At 36.9% G+C, this 25417-nt stretch overlaps 2 protein-coding genes across 3 annotated transcripts; one reads left to right on the top strand and one right to left on the bottom strand.

The window, feature by feature from the left end:
- Positions 1-148: 148 nt before the first annotated feature.
- On the bottom strand, positions 149-7951 carry dclre1a (DNA cross-link repair 1A (PSO2 homolog, S. cerevisiae)). Its single transcript, XM_019113185.2, has 9 exons — positions 7311-7951; positions 5482-6843; positions 5131-5264; positions 4295-4413; positions 4044-4187; positions 3775-3920; positions 3166-3320; positions 2118-2256; positions 149-674 (listed from the first exon to the last, which is right to left on the bottom strand). Exons 1-9 carry the CDS (start codon positions 7708-7710, stop codon positions 475-477), a joined length of 2799 nt encoding a protein of 932 aa, XP_018968730.1. The 5' UTR covers positions 7711-7951; the 3' UTR covers positions 149-474.
- nhlrc2 (NHL repeat containing 2) lies at positions 7374-23980 on the top strand. Of its 2 annotated transcripts, XM_042735717.1 has the most exons (12): positions 7374-7489; positions 8239-8359; positions 8591-8743; positions 12286-12741; positions 13725-13846; positions 13979-14108; positions 18060-18144; positions 18608-18839; positions 19622-19744; positions 20817-21026; positions 21103-21331; positions 23379-23980. In XM_042735717.1, exons 3-12 carry the CDS (start codon positions 8692-8694, stop codon positions 23633-23635), a joined length of 1896 nt encoding a protein of 631 aa, XP_042591651.1. In that variant the 5' UTR covers positions 7374-7489; positions 8239-8359; positions 8591-8691; the 3' UTR covers positions 23636-23980. The 2 variants fall into 2 exon arrangements, with proteins under 2 accessions (XP_042591651.1, XP_042591650.1); XM_042735716.1 differs by lacking the exon at positions 7374-7489 and having other exon boundaries at positions 8132-8359.
- Positions 23981-25417: the final 1437 nt, after the last annotated feature.

Genomic DNA, 25417 nt, shown 5'->3' with positions numbered 1-25417 from the left:
ACAATGTAATAAATGCATGCAAAAAAAAACTACTAAAGAATTGATACCGTTCAGCATGCAAATAACTTTTATGAAAAAAATATCTTGCACATGCATAAATATGAAATAAAATGTGATTTAGAGAACAAGATCATTAATGAAACAAGTGTAAAGTGGATAAAATTTATTTCCTTTAGAAACACTTCTTTAATATATAAATCCGTCAGAGTAAAAAAAAAAAAACCCTCCTAAAATAAGACGGCATATGTGGTCCATTCCAGCATTAGACACCAGCAAGGGGAGCCATTCATAAAAGGCAACATTATTACCATCACTTAAAAAGGCAGGCTGGAAGAAAGACCAATTTTCTTTTTCAAATGTGAGAAGACAGTCCAAAACCCTCTTTGAAATGGTCCACTGAGTAATACTGGTCCAGTCAATAAAGGGACCGTTTGACTGTTTGGCCAAAGGTTGGATTGTGGATGTCAGTTTACTTTATTGCCTTGAGTTTCTCAGGGCACATGATGTTGAGCTGAGGTTTCTGGGTTCAGTCTGCCACTCACGGAAGAAGCCCTCCATGGCTTTCCTGCTCCTCCAGCTGCCCACATTCACCGTGGGAATGATCTTTTTCGGCTGCAGCCACTGCACAAAACGCTTCAGCTCAAGAAAACTGCTGTGCTCACTGTAGGGAATACCTGGAACAGATAAGTACAGAGTAGGAAAGTGTCTCTCAAAATCTTTGAGCTGCTGGGAAAACCTATTTATGTCCTGATCTACTTTCTCAAAAGACCAACCATGATTTCTGCTGCTTAAGCAGAGTCACACTCTAGTAGAGGGATGCATGTTTTTTTATTTAATAAGTTAGTTATCATATATTGTGCTTTGGCTTATTTACGTAAACCTGCTTTAGTTAATCGTTTGGTGCTTGTGTATCAAGCAGCACGTTTAAAAGCTGAGGTGCCGCTAGGTTTATATTTTATTTGTGTACATTTTTCACAAGCTCTGAGAGAAAGTCCTTGGGAGCAGGTGGGAGTGGACAAACATTGCGGGAGTGGGCAGGTGGAATTTTAAGAGAACAGTCCAACGCAGGGCTCTACACTCTAGCCTTTTGTACAATTATTTCACATATTATATAGCGCGTATGTGTAAAGTAACAAGCACAAATTCCCATTAATGCCAATGTTGGATGTCCAAGTGGAGATTGTGAAATGACATACTGCTTGAGGCAGCACCTGGTGATATTAAGAAATTAAAACCCTGGGCTTGCAAAACCTGAAAAAATTGAGTTTTTCTCTGGGTCAGATCACATCTGCTGTTTCTGTTAATACAGGGCATGCTGTTCTTAGCCTGAAACGACATACAGCATTTCTAACAACTGCAGGAAGGGAGAAAAATCAATATAAATGTAATCACATTCCACATACGAAGCCATTAGGTATAATCTTGTCAGTTAGTGGAATAGAATGACAAAGTTTTTAAGTTTTTATTATGAAAGTAAGGTCAATGGAAAGCAATCCTCTTTAACATCTTATTAAGGAAGAGATGGTGTGACATATCAATTAAAAATATCATGTTTTCTGCATTTTTGTTTTATTGGTATAGACCTACCATTAAGCAAAATGGAGAAAACCTATTAAAGCGTCTTAAAACTGTCCATCCTATATGCAAGCAAATGGAGCAATATGATGAGGTGTTTTTATTGCCTTTTTCAAACATCTTACTTCGATTTTGATTTAAAAGGATGACAAAAATACAAACTCATTTTGCTCAGGGCTCTTAAAGTCACCAGACAAAATAGAGGGTATTTTTCCTCTTATAAAATCAAAATGCAAATACAACATTTCAGAAAAAACACAATTTGGTGTACATCTACTTCCCTTGATTAGGGTTTGTTTGGACTTGCAATTTAAGTTTCAAGTGAAGCGACCCAATTTTCTAAAAATATCAGAAGCAAATGTAGCCCTACATATGCGCTACTGGCTGATTTTTCCGAAAACCTTTCCTGTTAATGTCAGCATCCCAGACAGTCTGAAATATTTCAACTGTATTGTTATAACTGCACTTAAACAGATGAAACAGTGAATGAGGCAAGTAAAATCATTATATTAAATCCTTTATAAATCTAGACTGACACATACCATAGATACTGATGTTCCCTTGAGTCTGAGGCTGGATGTCTTCCACCCTTACAGTCTGGTTGAAGGTCCAGCCTGTGGGCTTGAACGCCACTAGCTGGTCATACTGCCTGGAGAACTTATTCAAGTGTGTCCGCAGGTTCTGTACAGTTAAGAAAAAGCTTCTGGTCATAAATATTTAGGCTGATTAGCTTGAGCTGTTGCTCATTTTTAGTTATTCTGAATAAATATGCCTTCAAATGTAGTAATTGTAAATACGAATATACTCTTATTCAGAAGTCTGGGGATAGACAAAATAGACAAGTTATTTAAAATTGTAATAATATTACTGTTTCAATGCATTCAAATAAATACACCCTTGGTGTGCATAAGAGACTTTCAAAAGAAACAAACAAAATCTTACTGACCCCAAACTTTTGAATGGTAGTATGTGTGACAAAAAGTGTAATTGAAGTCAAATGATGCCACATTGCAATCAGCTTCTTTCTTTCAATTTACATAATGACTTTTCAATGTGGCTGCATAAGAAAATGTGATGCAATCTACAATCAACCTTGCCCTGCAATTTTTCCTCCTTCCTGTCAGGGCCATTTAAACTCATTTCTCATTGGGAACCACTCTGAAATTGCTTTGAATCAACATCTACATTGGCATGGGTGAGAAAAGTTGCTTATAATGGTCCAAGGCACATCATATAACTAATCTTTATTATCTGCAACTGTCTCATTAGAATTTACTTTCAGTCAGACTCAATCAGTGCTACCGCTGCCAGAACTGCTGCGCTGGCAGTTGGTCTCTGTAATTAGAATCATAATTTTTTTCCTCCCGCATTAGCATAAACGCGCCGTCAAGGAAAATTAAAGATAACACTGAACGCTGCATGAATTTTAAACTCCAAATTGAATAAGTAAACATAGCCTCATTGATTGCGTTTAGCATAATCAGCTCTTTTTATACAAAAATTGCAGATGACAAAAATTGCACTTCATAATTTATAGCTTACAGATATGACAAACAAGGCGCAGAAGTTTTAAATATAGTTCAAACTCACTTTGAAATTGAGCTGCATCATGGGAAGTACATGCACCTGGGCCGCCCGCCAGTCTGTAGTGAGGCGCTGGCCAATCTCCTCCGACTCTAGACAGCACATGGTGTTATACTTATCCTTGGACAAACACACCTTAGAGCCCAACACTTCCGATACAGCTAGAGGAACAGGTGGGACAGGTAAAAAATTGTTTATATAATCGCTATATAGACAAGAAGGAAAGAATGAAAATTAGTCTATTGGAATTTGGAATTTGCAATCCAGTGAGACAGACAAGAGAGATTTCATTTAAGCAAAACAGTCCACAGTGGGACACAAAGTAATCATAGCTTTATAAATAAATGGGCGCAGGACATTAATCATGGAAGCATTTTTAAAAATGTACAGGAAGCCAGACAAACTGTGGAACAGGAACATAATTTCAAAGTCAAGTTAGGACAGCATCTGCAAATCTCTTTTTTAAACTGTTTTATTTTATATGAGCCTCTTTCACGAGTGAGTATGACGGTCATGGATAATAGAAAAGTGAACAATCTATCCTTTCAAGAGCGGATGAAGTAGCACAAGGTCTACAAGAGGTCTGGACAAAGCAGGACAACATTGCTCACTGACCTAGAAAAACCTTCTCTTTCCCAACTGCGTAGGTGCCACAAACCACAAGTGTACGAGGGTTCAGTGTGACCTGTTCAAAAGCTGTGTTTACGGCAAAGGTGATGACTTCCTGTTGAGTGGGAAATGTATACTCAGGACTGCAATACCTATGGAGAAAGAGTTTTATTTTCTTTTTAATCTCAACTCTGTAACCCATCTCAGTTGATGCAATCAAAGTGGATAACACATGAAGCAGCACCAAAAAGTAGCTTTATTAGTAGGGAACTCACGTTGTGTCCAGATAGAGGGTCTGTATCCTGAGACCCTGCAGCTCTGGGTAGCGCTCCATGGACGGATCAGCCCGGAAGTCACCTGTGTGGAGTACCGTCTGGCCATCTGGCAGAACGAATAGCAACATGGCTGCCCCAGGACAGCTGGGGGGAAAAACAGTCATAGTAATTAAGGTCTTGTCATTCTGTATGAACATAGGAACCTTTGATTAAGTAATAAAATTGGCTTCAAATGTTCATTAGTTACTCACTGATTAGCATCCAGGAGAGTGACCTTCACTCCTTGCACCATACACTCTGTGTTCATAGGGAGAACATGAACATACTGCTCACCCACCTTCAGCTTGCTCTTCACCAGGTTACCAGTTATCTGCCATGATTAACACCAGTTTGTCATGAAATCCAAGATTCAGTCAAGAGCAAATCCTCCCTGACACCATCATTGAGAAATAAAGAAAACACTTTCTTTTCTTCATTGGGATTTTGCTTTCCCCATTTGTTTTTCCATTTTTCACCTTCATCTTGATTTATGTAAATTTGTGATGTTTCATGTCAATGTGTTGATATTTCTGATTTCATAACACATTTTTGAAGTTTAAAGTGTTAGGTTTAAATTTCAACCAACAATGAAAATTCTTTCATGATTTACTTATGATTTAAAAAACTCCATGTTGCTCCAAAACAGTATGACCTTTTATCTTGTGTGGAATATAAAAGAAAACACTTTGAGATGTGCTTTAGTGGGGTTTTTTTTTGTGTGTGTGTGTATACAAAAGTCTATGAACATGAAAGAAATTAATAATGTGTGTGTGTGTATACAAAAGTCAATGGTCTTCAAAGCTGTGTGGCTCCCAATGCTCTTTTGTATTTCAAAGAGGAAAGAAATGAATAAATGTTTGGAAGAGCATGAGAGTGATTAAATAATGACAATTTTTATTTTTGAGTTAACCATCCCTTTAGTTATTTGGGAGGGAACTGTGATGGTTAGAGAATTTCTATATAATATTTTGAACTCTTCAGTTTTCTAAAGATCAAGGAAAATCCTGCTTTCATTATTCTTAAAGTGCAGTTAGGTTGGGATACTTACTTGGTTACAGTAGATGGGTAAAACAGAGTCTTTTTTCAAGCCACCGTAGTGGTCCGAGTGGAAGTGTGAGAGAAAGTATGCTGTGACACCTTCAACAGCCCCATACTGAAAAGCATCCACAGCAAAACCAGTTCCTAAACAGAGAAAAAGCATATTATATTCTCCAAAGCATATTAGACAAAACAAGCTAAACAAACAATAATAGATATTATGAGAGTAAAAGAATAAACACACGTCTAGTACAATAAAGTTCTGGCACAAGCTTTTAAGACCAAAAGTGTAAATGCTTATGCAATCTTAACAACCGGTATTAAGCAGGTCTAAACAAAAGCATTAAAGCGGTTCACAAACCAGGAATTTTCTTGTAGAATGGACACCGCTTGGGCTCCTCTGGATTTCCATCTGTTGCTCTTCCTCTGTTCCATCTTTTCTGCCTCTCCGCTCTCCCTCCTCGCTTTTCTTCTGCTTGCGTGGGCCGAGTCGTACCATCTTCTGCAGCAGGCGAGACACTGGACACTTCAGATGAAGCTTTGCTCTTCCTACGTCGTCTACCCTGGAGCTTAGCGTCTTCCCCCTGAACTTCTGAAATCCTTGCTCTCCTAGACCCTTGCTGATTGGTCTCTCTGACCGTTGCCTTCACTTCCTCCTCAGCCTTTTTTTCTTTCAATGGCTTCAAGCCAAAAAACACCCCAATGTCTGTTTGCTTTAATCCAGAGGGACCTGCCTTAGTCTGAGTTCTCCTAGGAGCCATGGATGGTGTTTTCTGAGTTAAGGCTGTTTGGGTGGAAGACAACTCTTGGTTTATGTAACTGTTGGCATGTACAGGATTAGATATGCGCTCCCGAAGACGCTCTAATACCAAACTTTGAGGTGACTGCTGGGACTTTGGATCTTCAGGAATTGCTGTGGATTGTTTTCCAATTGATTGAGGTCCATGCTGAAATGTTCCATTAGAAACACCTGTGGAGCTGGAAGTAGTCAGGTGATCATCGGGTGCTAACGATGTGTGCAGTTTCTCACAGGTGTCTAATGAGTTTTTGTCTGGTCCATGTTCCATGTTCCCTGTCTCATATTGGTCCAGCATATTATACAATAGATCATCATCTTCATCGCTGAACAGTTTAAGAGAATCATCATCCTCATTGTCCTGCAGTGCAGTACTGTGAATCTCTATATTAGTTTTTTGAGTTCTGTGCTCCTTATCCACATTTGGAAGTTCAGAGAGTGGGGAGTAGGAGATATAATCATCATCATTACATTCAAAGAGCTCAGCTTTAACTTCATTAGTCTGTGTCTGAACAGCATTGTCAAAACTATTTGCTTTAACTGGAGTTGAAGTCTTCATTCTTGCTTCCTGTGAGGAACTCTGAGATTGAGAACTTCTGACGGAAGGAGACCAACCTTTCTTTTTCTTGATATCTTCAGTATTAGGGGAGCGCAAAAGCAGCAGAGCGTTACTCTGGGTGGGAGTTCCCTTTGGTCCATCACCAGGAGATGAACTTTGGCTGGATGAAGCAGATACATTCAAAGCGCTGTCCGCAGAGCTCTCTGTGCCAGATGCAGGTGCAACATTATTAACTGACTTCAAGCTTAAGTCTGAGATGGCTTGGGTTGTGCAGTCATTTAGCGCTCGACTCTGAGCGATCAGAGAGTGGCTGTATCTCTTGTAGTGATTGGGAATAGAGGACTTGCAATGAAGACCATCTGGACATTCTGTAGCATCGGAGACAGAGAAAGTGTTTGTTTTTTTTCTTAAAAATTACACAATAATATTCTTGGAAAATATTCCACATTAAAGTGATAAGAGCATAATGAGGGGTTCCTCAAACCGTTACCTTATAATCAATTAATTTTCCAGTTCTACATACTACATATAGTTAATATTGAAGTAAAAGATATCATTCATAATTTTTTTATTTTTTTTTTTAAATCCATTGACCAATTTATTTATTTTGAAGGTTTCATAACTGATTGTGTTCAAGAATAGCATTCTCTAGCTGTCTATATTTTACAGTGGCATATAATTTAAAAATAACGCACATGTGAATTAAATCTATAGTAAATGTACATATACATTTTCCAGCTATGTAAATGCTGTAGTGAAATGATGTTGTTGAATCTGGTGTGTTAGACAACAGAATGACTGTTGGCTTCACATACGAATTTATGAAAAACATTACCTTTACAGTTGTCACCAGGGTTATCTAAGCATTCTGCAACATGCCATTGTTGAGACTGAACCACCAAGAGGGAAAATGGCATTTGACAGACAGGACAGAAGCCTCCTGACCGAGGGTCTTTTTCCTGGACGTCTTGAGAAAGTGTCACATGATTCACGTCCAGGGATCCTGAGTTCACGGTAACGTTAGTGTTATCGGGAGCATTATTGCCATTTTGGTCTAAACCAGTGTGTGTTTCAGCACTGTTGACTTCTGTTTTTTGCACTGATGTCCCAGGATTGCTATCTTTTCTCCTCTTTGTCCCATCTTCTCTTTTTATCTGTGATGTGCAGCTTCGTTTTTTGGTTTTCTTAAGAGGCTTATAGTCCCAGATTTCACTCTCAGAGCCGCTCTGTGACATTTGTAAACATTAACAGATTCTACTGGTTTGTTCTGAACGAAGCGGTTTTGTAACATCACATTCATGTTCTCTTTAAGACAAAAAAAAAACGCGACCACAGCACAAATAATACCGTATCATTCACAAATTCATCCTGAAAGCAAAAAGCATTAAGAAATACGTACTCTGTAAAAGTATTTTAACAAAAACCGTTAAGATTAGATAATCCCGTCGAGTATCTTTCGTCATTACTCTTACCGCCAATGTTGAAAGCGCATTTATTTCATATTGATGTTCGCATATTCCATAATGCAAATCGTATCGAGTCATTTCATAGTAGACATAGGACATTTATTTATAGATTTAATGCAAACAGAATTTTTAATAATATGGCGAATATGTTAACTACTCGCAAAACGAGTTTATTTTGTCTTGGATACTGTTGCAATTTGACTGTCGAAAGTGCCGAGCGTAAAGTCGGTGTTGTACTCTGTTGTTGTGGGAGTCATGGCGTCTTACAGTAAACTGTCAGATCTTTTCCCCATTCAGAGCCAGCTAGACTATGCTTTAGAGAACGATACGACTCAAGAAGAGAAGGAAAATCTCGTACATCAGTATTTACACAAAATAGACGAAAAGGACGATTTAATTATACCGGATTTTGAAGAAGGTAAGAGTGTAAATGAACTCAGTGGGTGTGAGACTATATAATACAGATTTGTATCTGCCTTGCCAAATTTTTTTAAAGGCATCACCACAAAAAAAAAAAAAAAAATGCTGAATCATTTGAAGCAAAATATTTTATATGCCTCAGGAGAATTTAAGTTTTTTTTTTTCATCTAATGTAAATTTTCATAATAAAAATATTAGTTAAACACTAAATTCTGTTGTTATTTTGCAGGACTGGAATGGTTGAACACAGACGGCCCACTGTCACTTAGGAAGGAACTGTCGGGCAAAGTGGTGGTGCTTGACTTCTTCACCTACTGCTGCATAAACTGCATGCACCTACTTCCTGATCTACACCAGCTGGAGCAAAGTTACACCATAGAAGGTATGAGTGATACATGTTTAGATAGAGACTGTTTATAGTATAAACCAGTTATAGTGTAAAATATACCGTTTTATATCATTAGGTAAACAAAAGCATTGTACAGTATGTAGCCACGCTAAGAAGGCAATCCAGATAAATGTTTCTTGACTGTGTTGATTAGAACTTGACAAAAATCCTATAGTAAATCATTCCCAGGGTTCACTGGGGCAGAAGTGAGATTCTGTTGAGCTTGATAACTTCTTCTAGTCCAGCAACACATTCTCATGATCTCTTAACTGTATCGGATAGCAGACTTTAAATATCCACACAAACCATGTAGAGGGCAGAGAGTTTCACATAGATGCACCATTATACTGGTCTGTGACTTATTATAGCAGCTCTGCATCCAGTGTTATCAGCTCCAGCTGTCAGGAGCCCATCGGTGGCCACTTCTTTGGGATCATCTGGGGCAACTGGCCAGGCAGCCGGCAGCCCACTCGCTGGCATATCTCACACATACCTCATCTCTGGCACTTCTTTTGGTACATTCTGTTACCACTGTTCTGTTACAGAAGCAGAACATGCCTCCCCACCCCTCTTCCCTTTGTCTCATTAATTATTAGGGTTTACTGTTGATTATATCACAGAAGAGGCCTTTTATTATTACACAGAAACTTTGTTTTTACTCTTGCCATCAAGTTGCATACTCTCTTGGTTCTGGGAGGATATCATAGAAAAACATTTGCTTAAAAAAAAAAAAAAAAACTTTTCAGATTTGTTCTTGCCCAGACAGTATTTTCAATGTTACCACCGCAAAAATGCAGATTTATATACACAAACACACACAACACACACAAACATATAAATACATATATAATATTTTGAAAGATTTTCACTTGCAAATTTATTAAAAAAATAATAAATATATATCAAATTTATTAAAAAAATAATAATATTAATAAAGTAATTATGTATTTTTTTAACAAAAAATATAATATTTTGAAAGATTTTCACTTGCAAATTTATTAAAAAAATAATAATATTAATAAAGTAATTATGTATTTTTTTAACAAAAATCGTAGTGACAGCACAGCTCTAGTTTGATGGGGCAAGCAACAGTCTGAACTGAGCTCACTCATACTGAAACTGAAATCCTTGTTGTTGAGACCTGCATTATAGTTAACACTCATACTTCACTCTCCTACTTCTCATCATATTTAGAAGTGCTGGTTCTACCATGTGTTTACTTCCCTGAGGGGAAATCGGCTGGGGAGACATGAGGAAAAGTACAGAAAAACATTGATCACATTTTGATTATGCCAAGTGTATTTCAAATGCATTTATAGGCAGAGGGGAAGCAGGCTAAAAGCATACTGAAATGGGACACTGGTCCCCCGTGCGTGTGCTTCCCATCTCTGCTGCTGAGCCCATGAATTTTAATCTTCTGATGGACGGCTGAAACCGGAATTTAAAAACCATCGTCTGTCTGCTTCAATCATCAATGGCTGTGTCGCTTACCCCAGGGACACAGAATGAAGGAATGTCACTTCCAGTGACGGCGGAGAAATTCCGCTGACATTTTTGTTAAATTAGACAAAGTCAAGCAGACTGTAGCTCAGTGCAGAAGACTGGAGCAAACAGAGAAACGCAGCGCATTGGTTATAATGGGATGCCTGGGGGCTGCATGAGCTCTCAATCAAGCCCCCCGTGTTTTCCTTGATTGGTTTTGACATTCTGCATGCAGTAGCCCATGTTAGGATGTGTAGGTCTGGGATTCTTGTATTCTTATTTCTTTAAAGGGGGTCTATATTTTCTATACTTGTTTTGTAGCATTTAGTTTTTTGTATATTTATAATTCTAGTCATGAAAACAGTCGATTTAGTTAATTTTTTAACCAGTTTTCACACCCGCTCTGACCCCTAAGGCCCATTTACAAGAAAAATAACTATAAATTTAACTAAATTTGCATCCACACAAATGTGTGATCTGTTTATTGTAAGCATATGCTGCAGTGGTCATTGGTTGCTTTTGAAAGGATGGAGAGCTTTATGTCGGGTGGATTCTCTTTGGGGTGTCAAATGTTTTGATCATTCATCAGCTGGAAAAGATTCTGAAAGTGAATCCAACCATATTGTTTCTCTTCATTGTGGTCTACCATATTCTTACAGAAATATAATTAATTCTGGTGTGAACAGCCTTTACACTGTGGCCTATACAGATACTACATAAAGAGTCAAGCAATGTTTTTTTTTTTTTTTTGTGACAAGCAATGAGTCACAGGACATTGGTAGTCGCTTAGTTTTCCTTTTGTAGAGTTGTGTTGCCCCGTCCACATTAAATCCAATTGGTCTAAAAACCCACATAACTGTATATTAAACATATCATAGATGGCTAATTTTATGCCGTATTGTTCATCATTACCTCCTTCATTGTGGGCAGACAAATTACTTGTCAGTGAAAATGTATCCGTTTCTATCTATTTGGACACAATGTTGAACAGCAAGTTTTTGCTACTTTACCTTTTAAGGCTTCTATGTAAAGGACCTGTGTTATGACTGGCTAACTTCTTTGCATGCCTACTCAGTAACAAAACCCCTCCTAAATGGTTTTGTCAATGTTAGTATGATGGTTTCTGTTTAGAATCCGTTGGATTTTGGAGTTTCACAATGTGATTGTTACAGTCTAGTACATTGAAGTCTTTTATAGCAAGTAAAATGCTGTTTTTCATGTCTTCTTTACAGACATTTTTGTTCCTGATAGACTTTGTTGTTCATTCATTGAACGTTTTTAAAAAGGAAGGAACTGTGACTCATGAAGAGTGAGGTTTAGTACTGTTGAAGGCGCTGACACACGGACAAAAGATGGTTCTTTGGGATTTTCAGTATTCAAGGACTTGGATAAAACGTTTCAGAAGCATACACCAACGCAACATGCTTCCACGCATTGTTAGAGGAGATAAGAATGAACAGCTTTGTGTAATCTGAAAAGATTTTTTTTTTTTTTGAACTAACAAAAAAAGCATCCATGAAAACCTTAATTAGGCAAAAAATACATTTAAATAATTAAATTAAAGCCACTTTCCTTTTATCATTCCCTTTTGATTTAGGTTCAGACCTTGATAGATTAAACATTTATTATTTCATAAACGTTCTTTATAAAGGACCTTTTAGAATAACTTTGAAACCTAAATGTACCTCGGGCATTTTAATAAAAGTTCTACTAAGGCCAGCAGGTTTTGTTAGGTAAAAACTTTTTCTTTTTCATCCCCGTTACAAATGGTGTTCAAAGCGAGTATCAAGTGCTAGCTGATAAAGTAATCCTTTTATTTGTTCATCATTTGAGCTATAAACATTTCATCCATAATTTTACCTTAAAATTATCTTAAGAAGTCTAAAACAAGAGAAGATTATTTTAAGATTGTCAAAGCCAGGTGGTAGTGTATGTGCAACAAACAATTTGGGATGCACATTTAAGTCTGGTTACTTGTTTTCCGGTCCCATACCTCCTCTTCAGTGTCAAACCCTCTATATATCTTGCATTTCTCTTCTTTTTCATCCCTGCAGATGGTCTGGTTGTCATAGGTGTGCACTCAGCTAAATTCCCCAATGAGAAAGTCCTACAGAACGTACGCAGTGCGGTGTTGAGATATGACATCACCCATCCCGTTGTGAACGACAGCGATGCCCGTCTGTGGCAGGAGCTGGAGGTGTCCTGCTGGCCCACGCTAGTGGTGCTGGGACCCAGGGGAAATCTGCTTTTCTCCCTGGTGGGTGAAGGCCATCGAGAACAGCTCTTCCTTTTCATTGCGGCCGCCCTCAAGCACTACAGAGAACAAGGGCTGCTCAAGAACCATGATGTGGGAATCAAACTGTATAGAGACTCCCTGCCCCCCTCCATCCTCTCTTTCCCTGGGAAAATAGCCATGGACCCCAGCAGCAAGCAGTTGGCTATTGCCGACACAGGACACAACAGGGTACTAGTGGTCTCCCATACTGGGCAGCTGCTGCACACAATAGGGGGTAAGACCTGGTAATACGTACTTTTTAAGTAGAGTTATCAAATTCAGGGAACACTGAATTTTACTATTGTTTTGTCTTTAATTTTTTTCTTTATATAATTTGACATATGTTGAGATTGGATCTTCAATTAATTATTATTCAAATTTATGCACAAATTACCATTTAAAAGTTTTGGGTCAGTAAGATTTGTTAACATTCATTATTAAGCAAAGATTTATTATTAAACAAAGATGTATTAAATTAATCAAAAGTGAAAAAATATTTTTAAATTGTTACAAAAATTAAAAGTATCAGTTCCCATAAAAATATTAAACCGTTTTCAATATTTGCTAATAATAAGAAATGTTTCTTGAGCAATAAATCAGCATAATGATTTCTGAAGGATCATGTGACACTGAAGGCTGGAGTAATGGCAGCTGAAAATTCAGCTTGGCCATCAAAGGAATAAATTGCATTTTAAAATGTTTTAAAATAGAAAACTGTTATTTTAAATTGCAATAAATAATGCTGGTTTAACTGTATTTTTCATTAAAATAAATGCAGCCATGGTAAGCATAAGAGACTTCTTTTAAATCATTACAAAATGTTGTTTATATAGTATTGTTGTTGTTCTTTTAATGTATAACTTATTTATTTGCAGTATAATAAAAAAAATTAAAATAGTAATTTGATTTAATTAAGGTTACATTTATGTAATTTGATTATTTAACAAAATAGCTTGAATGAATACAGAAAATGTATATCTATTTTTTTTTTAATGAAACCTGATTCTGAAAGCAAAACTATGCAAGAGTGCATTTCTTTGCTGGAAAAAAAGCATGTTCTTTATAGCTGTTTGGGTGTTACAACCTGAAATAAGGGGCAACTTGCATCCGTCCTTGAAATGCACTTCTGTTCCCTTAAATGCAGGATGGTTACAAAAAATTAGGGTTGCCAACTGCCTATTTTAGTCTACATTTACAAGTTTATCTTTGCCTTCATAGGTCCCTCAAGTGGAAGACGAGATGGAAATTTGTCTGAGGCACAGTTCAGCTCCCCACAAGGGGTGTTCATAAAGGGAGACACGGTCTACGTGGCTGACACTGAGAACCACCTTGTAAGAAAGGTAAATCAGCAGAATCAGGTCAAGCTTGTTCTCCTGCTGGCAACTCTAACCCAAATTCACTCTGATTGGTGCTTGAAAAACCGCTTGTCTCTGTCCTCAATAGAATCTGATGCTTTTTATTTTCTTCTCAAGATCAACCTTTCAGAAGGAAAAGTCTCGACCTTAGCTGGCATTGGCGTTCAAGGCACAGATAAAGAAGGCGGAGCACCGGGACCACAACAGCCAATCAGCTCTCCCTGGGACGTTGCCCTTGGCAACGCAGGTACTTTTAGTGGTCATCCTCTTTCAGTATACTCTGCTCCTTCCTTTAGAATTAGAGTCACCCTGTCTTTTTTTCTACCTTGCTCATAAAATTTAATATCTTCTGAATCTGCGTTTCATTATTCTGCCGGGAGCGTTTTATACATCCCTTTTTCTGCCTCTCACATCTTCTCTCTATCTGTCTTGTCCATCTTGGAATCTTTAATCAGGTTGTTCTCAGAAGTCTTCGCTCTGTAGATACCACACTCGCCTTTGATTTTCACAAGTGTGTACGATGCAGGGTGCAAAAAGATCTTTGTTCTGCTAAAATTGCCTCTTGTTGTTTGGAAGCGGCCCTGGAGTAAATTGCACGGTCGGTCAGTTGCTAACCAGAGACACAGAGCTGAATGTTGTGGTGTTGCCTGAGTTAAACCCACAACACCAAAGAAAAAGAAGGTGATATGATCAGAAAGCACTCATGTGGCTGTGGTTTCTGATAAATGGTGCCTCTAACGAACTATTTTTATTGAAGATAGCCTCTTTTTGTTTTGCAGTAATATCTTTATACACAGCGGCCCTGGACAAAGATGTCCCACAGGTCTGAGATAATTTAATTTAACATGCTTCTAAAACATAATTAAAATTCCTACTTTATATTTTAAGGCATTATTAAATCAGTCCGCATTATTCAGTCATATCGTTCCATTAAACAGCTGAAGAAATGGGTGTTGCCAGCATTAGTCGAGAGAGAGAGACGTTTAAAGTGGTCTGTGTGGTGTGTGTCTGATTTAGTCACATTCATTGATGGTCCCCAATGTGCATTAAGTCTGTTCCCTGAACAGTCGGTTGCTTTCTTGCAGGTAATCCTACGAAGAAAATAAGATTTCGCCGTTTCCTGTTCCTTTATGCATCTGCTATTGTCCCTGATGCCGTTTTAGTTTTCTTATTCCGTTTCATTTCCATTTCTTTCCTTCTTCCTTTCCTTTTAATTTTCTTCTTTCCATGTGTTGTTTAATGCAGCAGTTTTTTTGAATGTTTGATTTAAAGTGGTCATAAAATCAGAATTTTCTCTTCTGAAATAAAAGCTTCCTCCAGTTCAAAAGACCATTTATTAACTAAGCCACAGAAGCTGCTCATTCCAGATTGTTTGATTTCTGAGTCAGAAAGTTGAATTAATTAACATAATGTCATCTACTTACACATTAACAATGCCTATTCTATGTTCAGAAATGATAAAAAGGGTTTGGATGTATAGCATTTTTCCTAAACACTCCAGTAGTTATTTCTGCAAGAATTGTTTTATACCATAGTGTTAATAGATAGGTTAAGGAAAATAATTATATATATATATTAGGGGTGTCACAACAGACAAAAATGATAGTTTGGTACAGCAGGGGGAAGAATTTTTTTTATTATTATTATTATTTTATTATTAAACGGTTTACTGAACAAATTGTGTCTTGGTCTTTAAATAAACACAATTAGAATTTACGTAAGGATAAAAAAATCTATATGTTGTAATCTGGAGCTCTTTACTTACACATTACTATAATATTAATGTTATAAATAACATACAAAACTATTAAATTCAGTTTCTGTTTATTTTATATAATAATAAACACTCAAATAAAAAATTAAAAAAAAATTGTGTACAAACTTGTAAATCGCATGTAAGGCAGTTTTTGCATTAACTTCTAAATCTAATTATGAAGTTATGTTTCTACTTCAGGTTAAGTAAAATATAATGAATATATAAGCAAATAGAGGGCATATATTTAACGTAACCGTGTCTTTCCACGTTTAAAATACTGAGACACACACAAGATCTTTCAACATACCTTCAGATGTTCATTCATGTTTATTTCATGCTGTAACTAGTAGTAAACCGTATTAAAGAAGAAGAGATGATCGCATTCACTCGCACTCCACACTGCTGCTTGAACTGATGTGTCTATACAGAGATCTGTCACGCCACATCAAAGAGCGCAAAACAGCATTTTATGTTTAAATTTCCTAGTAAAAATGGACAGAATTTGAAAAAAGAGACTTTGTTTCTTATCGAAAGTAACAAAACACAGAGAGTATCATGATTATTGGTGGTTAAAAGGCTACAATGCTGTATTTGTTGTGTATACATGTACTCACATGTACTGAACTGAAAGACATGTACTGAAAATTTGCTGTACGAATGCATGTACCATTACACCCCTTATATATATACACGTGTATTTGTACAGTGAATTTTATAAATATATATGTATGTGTGTGTGTAATTTGTTTTAAAAAAACTGGATGCTCATGTAGGAGGAGATGCTAGAAACAACATGGTTCTTGAAATTCATTTCTCTGTATATGACAAATCAGTACCTACGGTAATATTTGCATTTTGCACTTCATCATTCATAATATTCCCTTAATCATCTGTCTGGTTTGTATTTTCCTTTTTTCCACTCATTTTCCACCTTGAAGTTTAATTGTAATGTTGAAATCCTGCAGCATGTCTTTGTCATTCATCAGATTTCATCTACTTTGGCTCGTTTGCCTTCCATCCATCTCAGATCCCTTTGAAAACCTGCGAGAGGAGAGTTCTGCTTCTTTCCTTTCCATCTCAATCTTTCCCCCCTCTCTTTTCCTCACTCTTTCTTTCCCTCTGTCTCACTCTTTCATGAATGCAAGTAGTTAGGCTCCAGCCCAACAATGAAATTGTCTTTGATAAGCACAGTACCATTAGAGGTCTATTGTTAGACACAAGTACAGAGCACCTCATTTCTGATTCCTCAAAGAGAAATCGCAACGCAAAGCTCTCAAGTATTAGAGCCCCTCCACTTGGTACTTAAACTGATTTCTAATGTAAATTCATCAGTTCAGATCACTCTGCTGGACACCATAGCGTACTTTTATGTTTTCATTGCACTAGAGCATTTCAGTACTTTGTCATTTGCCACATTCCACAAATAGAATAAATCAATATGGTCACATTTTTCTTGTTTGTTTTTTCACAAAGGGTCTTTGAAAAGAGGCAAATCTTAACCAGTGGAAAACAGTCAAACTAAATTTTATAAAATACATTTTAGAAACAAAAAAATCACCATTATTTATTTATAACATACTTACAAAATATTATAAACAATATACAAAACAAAATAGTACATATATTACATAATATTTAGGTTAATTAATTAGTCCTGTAATCAACTTCAGGCTCCTTTACTACATTTTTAGGGTGAAATATTGAGGTAAAAAACATGATCCCCCCCCCCCCCCCACAGACCAGTAGTTAATAATAGTTAATAGTCTATATAATATAATATAGAATTGTTGCTTTTTTTGTTGTAACGGGACGCATTTGTGGGGTAGGCACAAAGGGATAGTTCACCCAAAAATGAAAATTATTTTATTAATTTTTATTAATACTTTTTGTGCAAAGAAAAAAAAACTAAACTAAAACAACTTTATTCAACAATTCATCTTTGCATCACCCTGGTGCCATTTTGGAGAGTATCATGACGCATGCACATGCTTTTTCCTGCACATAAACAACTCATGCGCGTGATGCTGCTGACGCACACATTCAGAGGAAAGTACACGCATTCATCATGATACTCTCCAAAATGGTCCCAGGGTGTCGCAAAGGAGAAGAATTGTTGAATAAAGTTTGTGCGTACAAAAAAATAAAAAATTCTCGTAGCCTCATAAAATTACGGCTGATCCACTGATAATATATTACTTTATATGAATATAAGCAGTCTCATTTACAATGTGGAATGACCATGCATGCATTGGTGAGATCTAGTAAAAGGATCTTTATGCAGCCCGAAAGGATAAAATGTGATATGAAGGTTATGCGAGTTTACTCATTTAATGTGTACTTGACTAAGAATTAGTTCTTATTTTAAGCAACATAATCAACATCAATATGTTGTAAACACGTAAGCTGTTTACTATTTGATAGCGTGTGTTTGTGTTTATGCAGGTGGTGATATATTGTGGATAGCCATGGCAGGAACGCATCAGATCTGGGCTCTCTTCCTGGAGGACGGGAAGCTTCCCAAAGGGAGGTGAGCTCTTCTCCCTGTGTTCTCCTCATGTTAGTTCTGTACAGTCAAGGCAGCATTCAAAAAAAGAGGCCCCGGGACTGCCCAAGTGATGTCATTTTCTGGGCAGCCACACTGGTTCTGATCGTCCTGATACAAAATGAACTCTTAACTTGGTGTGTTGTTCACAAATGTAACATTTCTCTTGATGTTTTTAGAGCCGTAGAAAGCATCGATAACAGCTTTAATATATCAGATAAAGAACATACGGGGGGGGAGATACTTTATTAAATATAATAATCTCAAGAATTTCTGGCACCGTGTGCCAGAGACTTTTTTTTTGCTCTTACATGCTATTAGATCCTAATTGCAGTTATTTTGTCACAATTCCGGCTTTTGTTTTAGAGTCAGCCAAATTAAGAGCACTAACTGTTCCATATAATCATTCTAATCAGACTTAACCATCTTTATCTAATGCCTTTTCCAGCGACAGCAAAAAAGGAACATGTGTGCGCTTTGCGGGCAGTGGGAATGAGGAGAACAGGAATAACGCGTACCCTTATAAAGCAGGTCTGGCCCAGCCGTCAGGCCTGGCTCTTGCCCCGACTGAGCCCTGGGAGTGTCTCTTTATCGCTGACAGTGAGAGCAGCACCATTCGTAGCCTTTCACTGAAGGATGGAGCAGTCAAACATGTGGTGGGGGGAGAAAGAGATCCTCTGGTAAGCCCTACCTGCATTTACAAGTTAAAAGTTCTTTATACATAATTAGCCGGGTTAATGCAATGAATTATAAGACAATCAGATACCAATAAAGAAGTTTAAAGGTGTTAAAATTCTCTTCTCTTCTTGTGAGGACATTTCTTTTGATCAGTATCAGATAATTTCTCTCCCTACTGAGCACTTTGTCTTCCCTGCACATGCTTTATAAGGGAAGTAGTTGTTGTTGCCCAGTTCACAAAAAACACCACATGGAGAGATTTGAATTTTTATGCTGTCATAAATTATCACAGTTGATTAAACGCCACATTTTCATGCAGTGTAAAGCATTTTTTTTTACAAGTTTGTTTGGCACTACAAGATCCCAAAGCTTACTATAATATAAGGAGACATTTAATAAATGAAGTCGTGGAGCAATTTTTATCACTTAATGAATCTAGGCGATTTGAATGAGAAACTATTTTTCTCCATTCCTTGAAGCAGTTGAGACATTTTTCAGATCTGCTAGATTTCCTTTGAGTAGACTGTTTTCTTCTGGCAGATAATGAGAATGGATTGGGTTTCACCATATTTGGTCACTGGGATTTTTTTTTTTCTTCCCTTGTGAAGTCCAGTGACTTATTTTTGTACACTCACTGCAGCACTGTGATTGAGTAAATATACAGAAAAGGCTCATTTATACATTCTCAAAACTTTGCACCAAAGCGTAACGTTGTTCGCATGGTTAAGCGGTCAAGAAATGATGTATGGTCTTTAAAGATTATGTTTTCTCTTTGCTTGAACAGAACCTTTTTGCATTTGGAGACGTTGATGGTAAAGGCATAGATGCAAAACTGCAGCATCCATTAGGAGTGTCCTGGGATGAGGGCAGCAGCCTCCTCTATGTAGCCGATTCTTACAATCACAAGGTCAGTCTTTCTGCACCAGACACAAACAATGCACTGAAGTCCTACTGAGTGACTTTTATTTAAAGCTAAAATAAACTTTCAACACTATATCTATTTACTATACATGTATGTATGTCTATGTATGTATGTGATTTTTTTTTATATATATATATATATATATATATATATATAAAAGGTATAATATACCCAGTATATATTTTAACACTGAAGCAGCATTTAAAAACGGATTGGATAAAATCAGACTAAGGGTAATTTTTTAAAGAAAGAAAGCTTAATACACTTTTTATAGAAAGCATTTGACAAACACATTTTTGTGAGCATTACCCCTATTTTATTATTATTTAATATTTTTAACATACTTTTTTTTTTTTTTAATTCTCACACTTATTTCCTGAATTTTCTTCCATCTCAGGCCATCAAAGATGTAGTTGAGTTTTTTTTTTTTTTTATTACAACAGATTTGGAGAAATTTAGAATTACATCACTTGCTCACCAATGGATCATCTGCAGTGATTGGGTGCCATCAGAATGAGACAATCTATAATACTGCTTTCTCCAGTAGAAAAGTTGTCTCGTCTGAATCATGAGAGAAAATGCACAGATAAAGCACCAAAAATGGTTCTTAACAAATATGTAGGTGGATTTTAAGGTGTGAGGACAACAGGGGATACACCTTTTCATTAGAGGAAGCATTATTATGGAATATGGACTCCTATTTTGGCTGGAAGTGATAAGTATTACTTCACAAAATGTTAACTGATGGACTGAAGTCGTGTGGATCACTTGTGGATTACTGTGATGTTTTTAATCAGCTGTTTGAACTCTCATTCTGATGGCACCCATTCACTGCAGAGGATCCATTGGTGAGGAAGTGATGGAATGCTAAATTTCTCCAACTCTGTTCTGATGAAGAATCAAGCTCTACATCTTGGATGGCCTGAGGGTGAATACATTTTCATTTTTGGGCGAACTATTCCTTTAACCACAAAAAGTGGTGCAAGTTTTTGAATGGGCAAGCACTATCAATGGTCAGTGACTCCATGGTCATGAAGGAGCTTCTTCTCTGTTGCAGATCAAAGTGGTGGATCCGAAGACTAAGCAGTCCAGGGTGCTTGCAGGCACATGGAAGGCTGGGAACGGACTCGGCCCAAGCTTTCTGGAGTCCAGCTTCAACGAACCCGGAGGCCTGTGTCTGGGTGAAGGAGGAAAGCTGCTGTATGTGGCAGACACCAACAACAATTGCATCAAAGTCCTGGACCTGGAGACCAAAACGATCTCTTTGGTGAGTTCCCACATGTGGGTTGTCAATTGTCATTCTTAACGATTGGCTTATTGTTTTCTTTCTCTTTTTGCACCAGTTTCCCATTGCTGTTCAGCAAGAGGTTGATGCTGTCTTCACAACTTCCACTAGCAGCACACCTGAGGTCAGAAAGCTTCCCAAACTTCCAAAATCAGCCCCAGTCCTTACAATGCCATCAATCACAGTTTCTTCAGGGCAGTCAGTCACTCTTTTTCTGAAATTGGCACTACCAACTGGGACCAAGCTGACCGAAGAAGCCCCTAGTTTCTGGAGCTTATCTGCAGAAGGTACGAAATCAAATGTATCCAATAAGAGCATCTTCACTAGCTCTCAGTGCCAATTATGTAAAACGTGTTTATTTGCATGCAATTTTTCACACCTTGTACACTATTCCTCTGGGGCTCCTCTGTGGGGTAAACTATAGTTTTCTGTTTTTTTCGGATTGCTGTGTTCACACATTTTCAGCAGGCTTCAGGGACCAGCTGGCCATACTGGGAGATGATCCAAGGATAAATAAACAATTCCTCTATGCATCCCAACACACGGTCAACCCTTCATTCTATCTTACCCTTTCTATCTCGCTCTCTTTTTTTAGCATCATCATTTCTGCCTCTCCCTCCGTCCGTCTGCTGCAACATTTGTCTTTCCTGTTGTCTCTTCTCTGTTCTTCTGCACAAAAACGTCAATCCCGCCCGAAAGCACGTCTTCCATGATTGATAATTAGCCCAGTCACCAGAGACGATTTCTGCTCATCACACTGATTGTTTGTCTACACTCCGCACCAGAACATTTTATTTTACCATCCAATAAACAAGCACCTAATTAGTTTCGAAAGTGGTCATAGTTGAAGTGACATAAAGTCCCGTGGAGCTACTCTGCATAATTAGAACAAAGACACCCATTAGGACCAGAAAAGCCTGACCGGCTGTGGGCGTTGAATTCTCAGAAACGGCAACTACTAGTTCTGTCTGACTTTGATTGATTGATTGATTGACTGTAATTATGCACCAAATTACCGTAAGTGCTTGTTTGTGGGTGGCTTCGCGTGTGTAGTAGTAACTAGTGTAAATGTTTTGTGTGTTATATGTAAATACAAGTGTGAGATTGAATTCCTGTATTTTGACCCCCTGGAAAATTATCATTATGTAAATGTTATATCAGCAAGCAGGGTCAGAAATTAATGGAGACTTTGGGAAAGTGCCATCATGTGACTTCAATTTTTATGATTTTATTCTAAAGTTTGTGGTCAGTACGTTTTTGTTTTGATTTGGAAAAATATTTAACTTCTTCAGCAAGAATGCATTAAATTGATCAAAAGAGATATTTCTTGTTACAAAATATTTCTATTTCAGATAAATATCTTACAGTTTCAAAAAAAATATTAAGCAGCACAACATTTTAAATGAATTCTGAGTTAATTATATATTCTAAAATATAGTAAAATAGAAAAGTCTTTATATTAAATTCTTGTAATATTGCTGTATTGTTGTAATTATTTTTATGTAATTTAAATATAATGTATTTGATTTTATATGATTAAAATTGTAGGCATATGTAGTTGCATAAACAGATTTTATTTAAGGAGAATGAGAATTTATTTGCATAATTCTTTTTTTACGATATTAAAATTTTCTGCATAAATTTATTAAACTGTACTGCAATTGCCCTAGTAAATATTTGCACATTTAATCAGCATTTAAAAACTAATGTTATATGATTAGATAGCTAAATATCAATCATGGTGTCATTTATTTTATTGAAAGAGAGTTTGATTGTACTTTTAAAAATAACATTTGATACAGAATTTTTTTTTTAGCTTTCAAAAGATAAATCAACTGATATAATGTATAACGCTGCCATAAAAACATTTTTCTGGTTTCTGTTTATATTTTGTGCTCTGTGCTTATGTTTTTTACGTAGGTCAGCCCTGTAGGTCTTTGCTCACATCCTCTCTGGTTCGGTCTCATTGGGGATCATTTGATTGGACACTGTCCTAATTCTATCTGACACTTGTCTTAGTAGCCTGCCCTTGATTCAAGGCCAGTGACACACCTGGTACACACTGCATTGCAGAACCATTAACAAAAGGCGTTTCCTTTCACCGCTAACGCACATGATTCCCTACTGAAATTGTGTTTGTATGCATATTGAAAGTCCCCATCAACTGCCAGAGAAATATTTCAATGTGTTGGCTGATGTATACGTGTTGTTTTACACCCAGACACATGGTGCTTCAGGAACCAGTGCCTTCCAGACAAACATCAGCCAGAAATATCAAACGTTACAGGAATCGTCCATCGGCCGCACACTAAGCCATGTTTTTTTTCTCGGCAGGTAATGAGTGGTTACTGGAAGGGCGAGCTGTAACCGGGAGCATCAGTGATCTCTCTGAACCTATCTCGATCGTCTCATCCATCCCAGTGGCCCCTGCATCCCCAGACCCCACACTGACGCTCGACGCCTGGGTTTACTGCTGCCTTTCTGAGGGCGGGGCTTGTATGATGAAGGCAGTGTCCTTTAAACAACCTCTTCTGATTGGTTCCACATCTCAGGAAGGTTCTGTTGCTGTGACGCTTGAGCATGCCTTTTAAAATAAGTGTCCACCCAAAGGATCTTGGAGCACATTTAAAGGGACACTTGACCAAAAAGAAAAATTCTGTCATTGTTTACTCATCCTAATGTCATTCCAGAACTTTCTTCAGAATTTCTTCAGTGGAACGCAAAAGATGATGTTTTGAAGAATCCCAATGTTGACAATTTTGGTTCATATTGACTTGCATGGTAAGGAGAAAAATTACAATGGAAGTCGGTGGGAATCAAAACTGTTTGGTTACCAACATTATGAAGTATTTTCCTTTATGTTCCTCAGAAGAAATAAAGTCATACAGATTTGAGTAAATGATGACAGAATTTAAATTTTTGGCTCATCCAAAAATTATAATTTGTGTTTTCTCATCCTTATGTCATTCCAAACCTGTATGACTTTCTTCGGTGAAACACAAAAAATGCAGAACAGACTTTTTTTTTTTTTCCATACCATTTAAAAAAAAAAAAAAAAAAAAAAAAAAACTTTAGTGGGATTTATTGAGGATGTTTTGTATAGAAGCCTGGTTTTCTGCCATGATATAAAAAATAAAAAGTAATTGCAACTCAAAATTAAAATTTGTTTTCTTACAATTCTGAGAATAGGAATTCTGAAAACATCATAATTGTGAGATATAAACTCAGAATTCTGACTTTATTCTTGTAATTCTGTGTTTATACCTCCCAATTTTGAGTTTGCATCTTGCAGTTTTGTTTGTTTGTTTTATCTGCTCCATGGAATAAAAAAGGTAATTGCAACTTTTTATCTTATAGTTTTTCAATCTCAACTTTTTCTCTCACAATTCTGAGTTTATAGCCTGGTTTTACAGACAGGGCTTAGACTAAGCCAGGCAATAGTTCAGTTAGGACATTTAAGTAATTTTTATTAACGTGCCTTTAAATATTACTGGTGTGCATTTTGAGACAAAACAGAGGCACTGATATATTTTAAGATCAGTCAGTGCAAGTTTCTTTCAGTTTAAACTGAGGGAAAAAAATTCAGATTCTGAGATATAACCTAATTCACAATCTGAAAAAAAACACTACAATTGCGGCTTTCTTGCAAATCTGAGGGAAAAAAATTCAGATTGTGAGATATAACCTTAGTTGCGATTGGAAGAGAGTCACAATTACCTTTTTTATTTTTGTGTCCTGCGATAGAAACAAGCTTCCATAATTTTGGACCCCATTGACTTTCATTATATGAACAAAAATATATTTTTCCTCCTTTTGTGTTCCACATAAGAAAAACAGGACGACATGAGGATGAGCAAATTATTTTTTTTAGGTGAATATCCTATTAACATTCAAATCAGATTCTGCGGTTAACACGTACTGTAGTAATCAGACACTTCACGTTGCAAGTACTAATTGTAGAGACAGGATCTGACTGTTAAATCTTGACAAATATTGAACAAAGTGCCTCATTCTCAATATTTTTTGTGGTTCTGCTAGGGGTATTTCACATGATTAAGCTTCTGTAATGCCTTTGTCAAATAGCCTGATATCATTATCAGCCATCTTCATTCAGTCACTCACATGCTCTCACACAATATTATTTGAAATAATGCTGTGTAGTGTAAAAATGTAGCCAGTTTCAGCTGCTCTGACAGCCCTTCACAGTTGGGTTGGCTGATATTATTATTATTTCCCGCACTGCACTTTTTTTTTCTTAACCATTTACCGTAAGCCAGTCTTGTAAATGAGCAGTCAGACTTAATGCTATTTAATTGGCATTATTTATTATTGTTTACCAGGCTTAAGTGCTTTTCTAATGAGCAGTACACTTT

Source organism: Cyprinus carpio, chromosome B12 (assembly GCF_018340385.1).
Source record: "Cyprinus carpio isolate SPL01 chromosome B12, ASM1834038v1, whole genome shotgun sequence".
Taxonomy (NCBI): domain Eukaryota; kingdom Metazoa; phylum Chordata; class Actinopteri; order Cypriniformes; family Cyprinidae; genus Cyprinus; species Cyprinus carpio.
The sequence above is the reverse complement of the archived record's forward strand: the minus strand, read 5'-3'. Positions and strand labels throughout refer to the sequence as shown.

Bases quoted from the DNA above. Each gene is read 5' to 3' on its own strand.
- dclre1a (XM_019113185.2), bottom strand. From the start codon at position 7,710: ATGTCACAGAGCGGCTCTGAGAGTGAAATCTGGGACTATAAGCCTCTT. The intron at 5,265-5,481 runs GTTTGTGAACCG...TTCTCTGTTTAG, and splicing joins ATTCTACAAGAAAATTCCTG to GAACTGGTTTTGCTGTGGAT. The intron at 3,921-4,043 runs GTGAGTTCCCTA...CTTTCTCCATAG, and splicing joins ACCCTCTATCTGGACACAAC to GTATTGCAGTCCTGAGTATA.
- nhlrc2 (XM_042735716.1), top strand. From the start codon at position 8,197: ATGGCGTCTTACAGTAAACTGTCAGATCTTTTCCCCATTCAGAGCCAG. The intron at 12,742-13,724 runs GTAAGACCTGGT...TTGCCTTCATAG, and splicing joins GCTGCTGCACACAATAGGGG to GTCCCTCAAGTGGAAGACGA. The intron at 18,840-19,621 runs GTAAGCCCTACC...TTGCTTGAACAG, and splicing joins GGGGAGAAAGAGATCCTCTG to AACCTTTTTGCATTTGGAGA.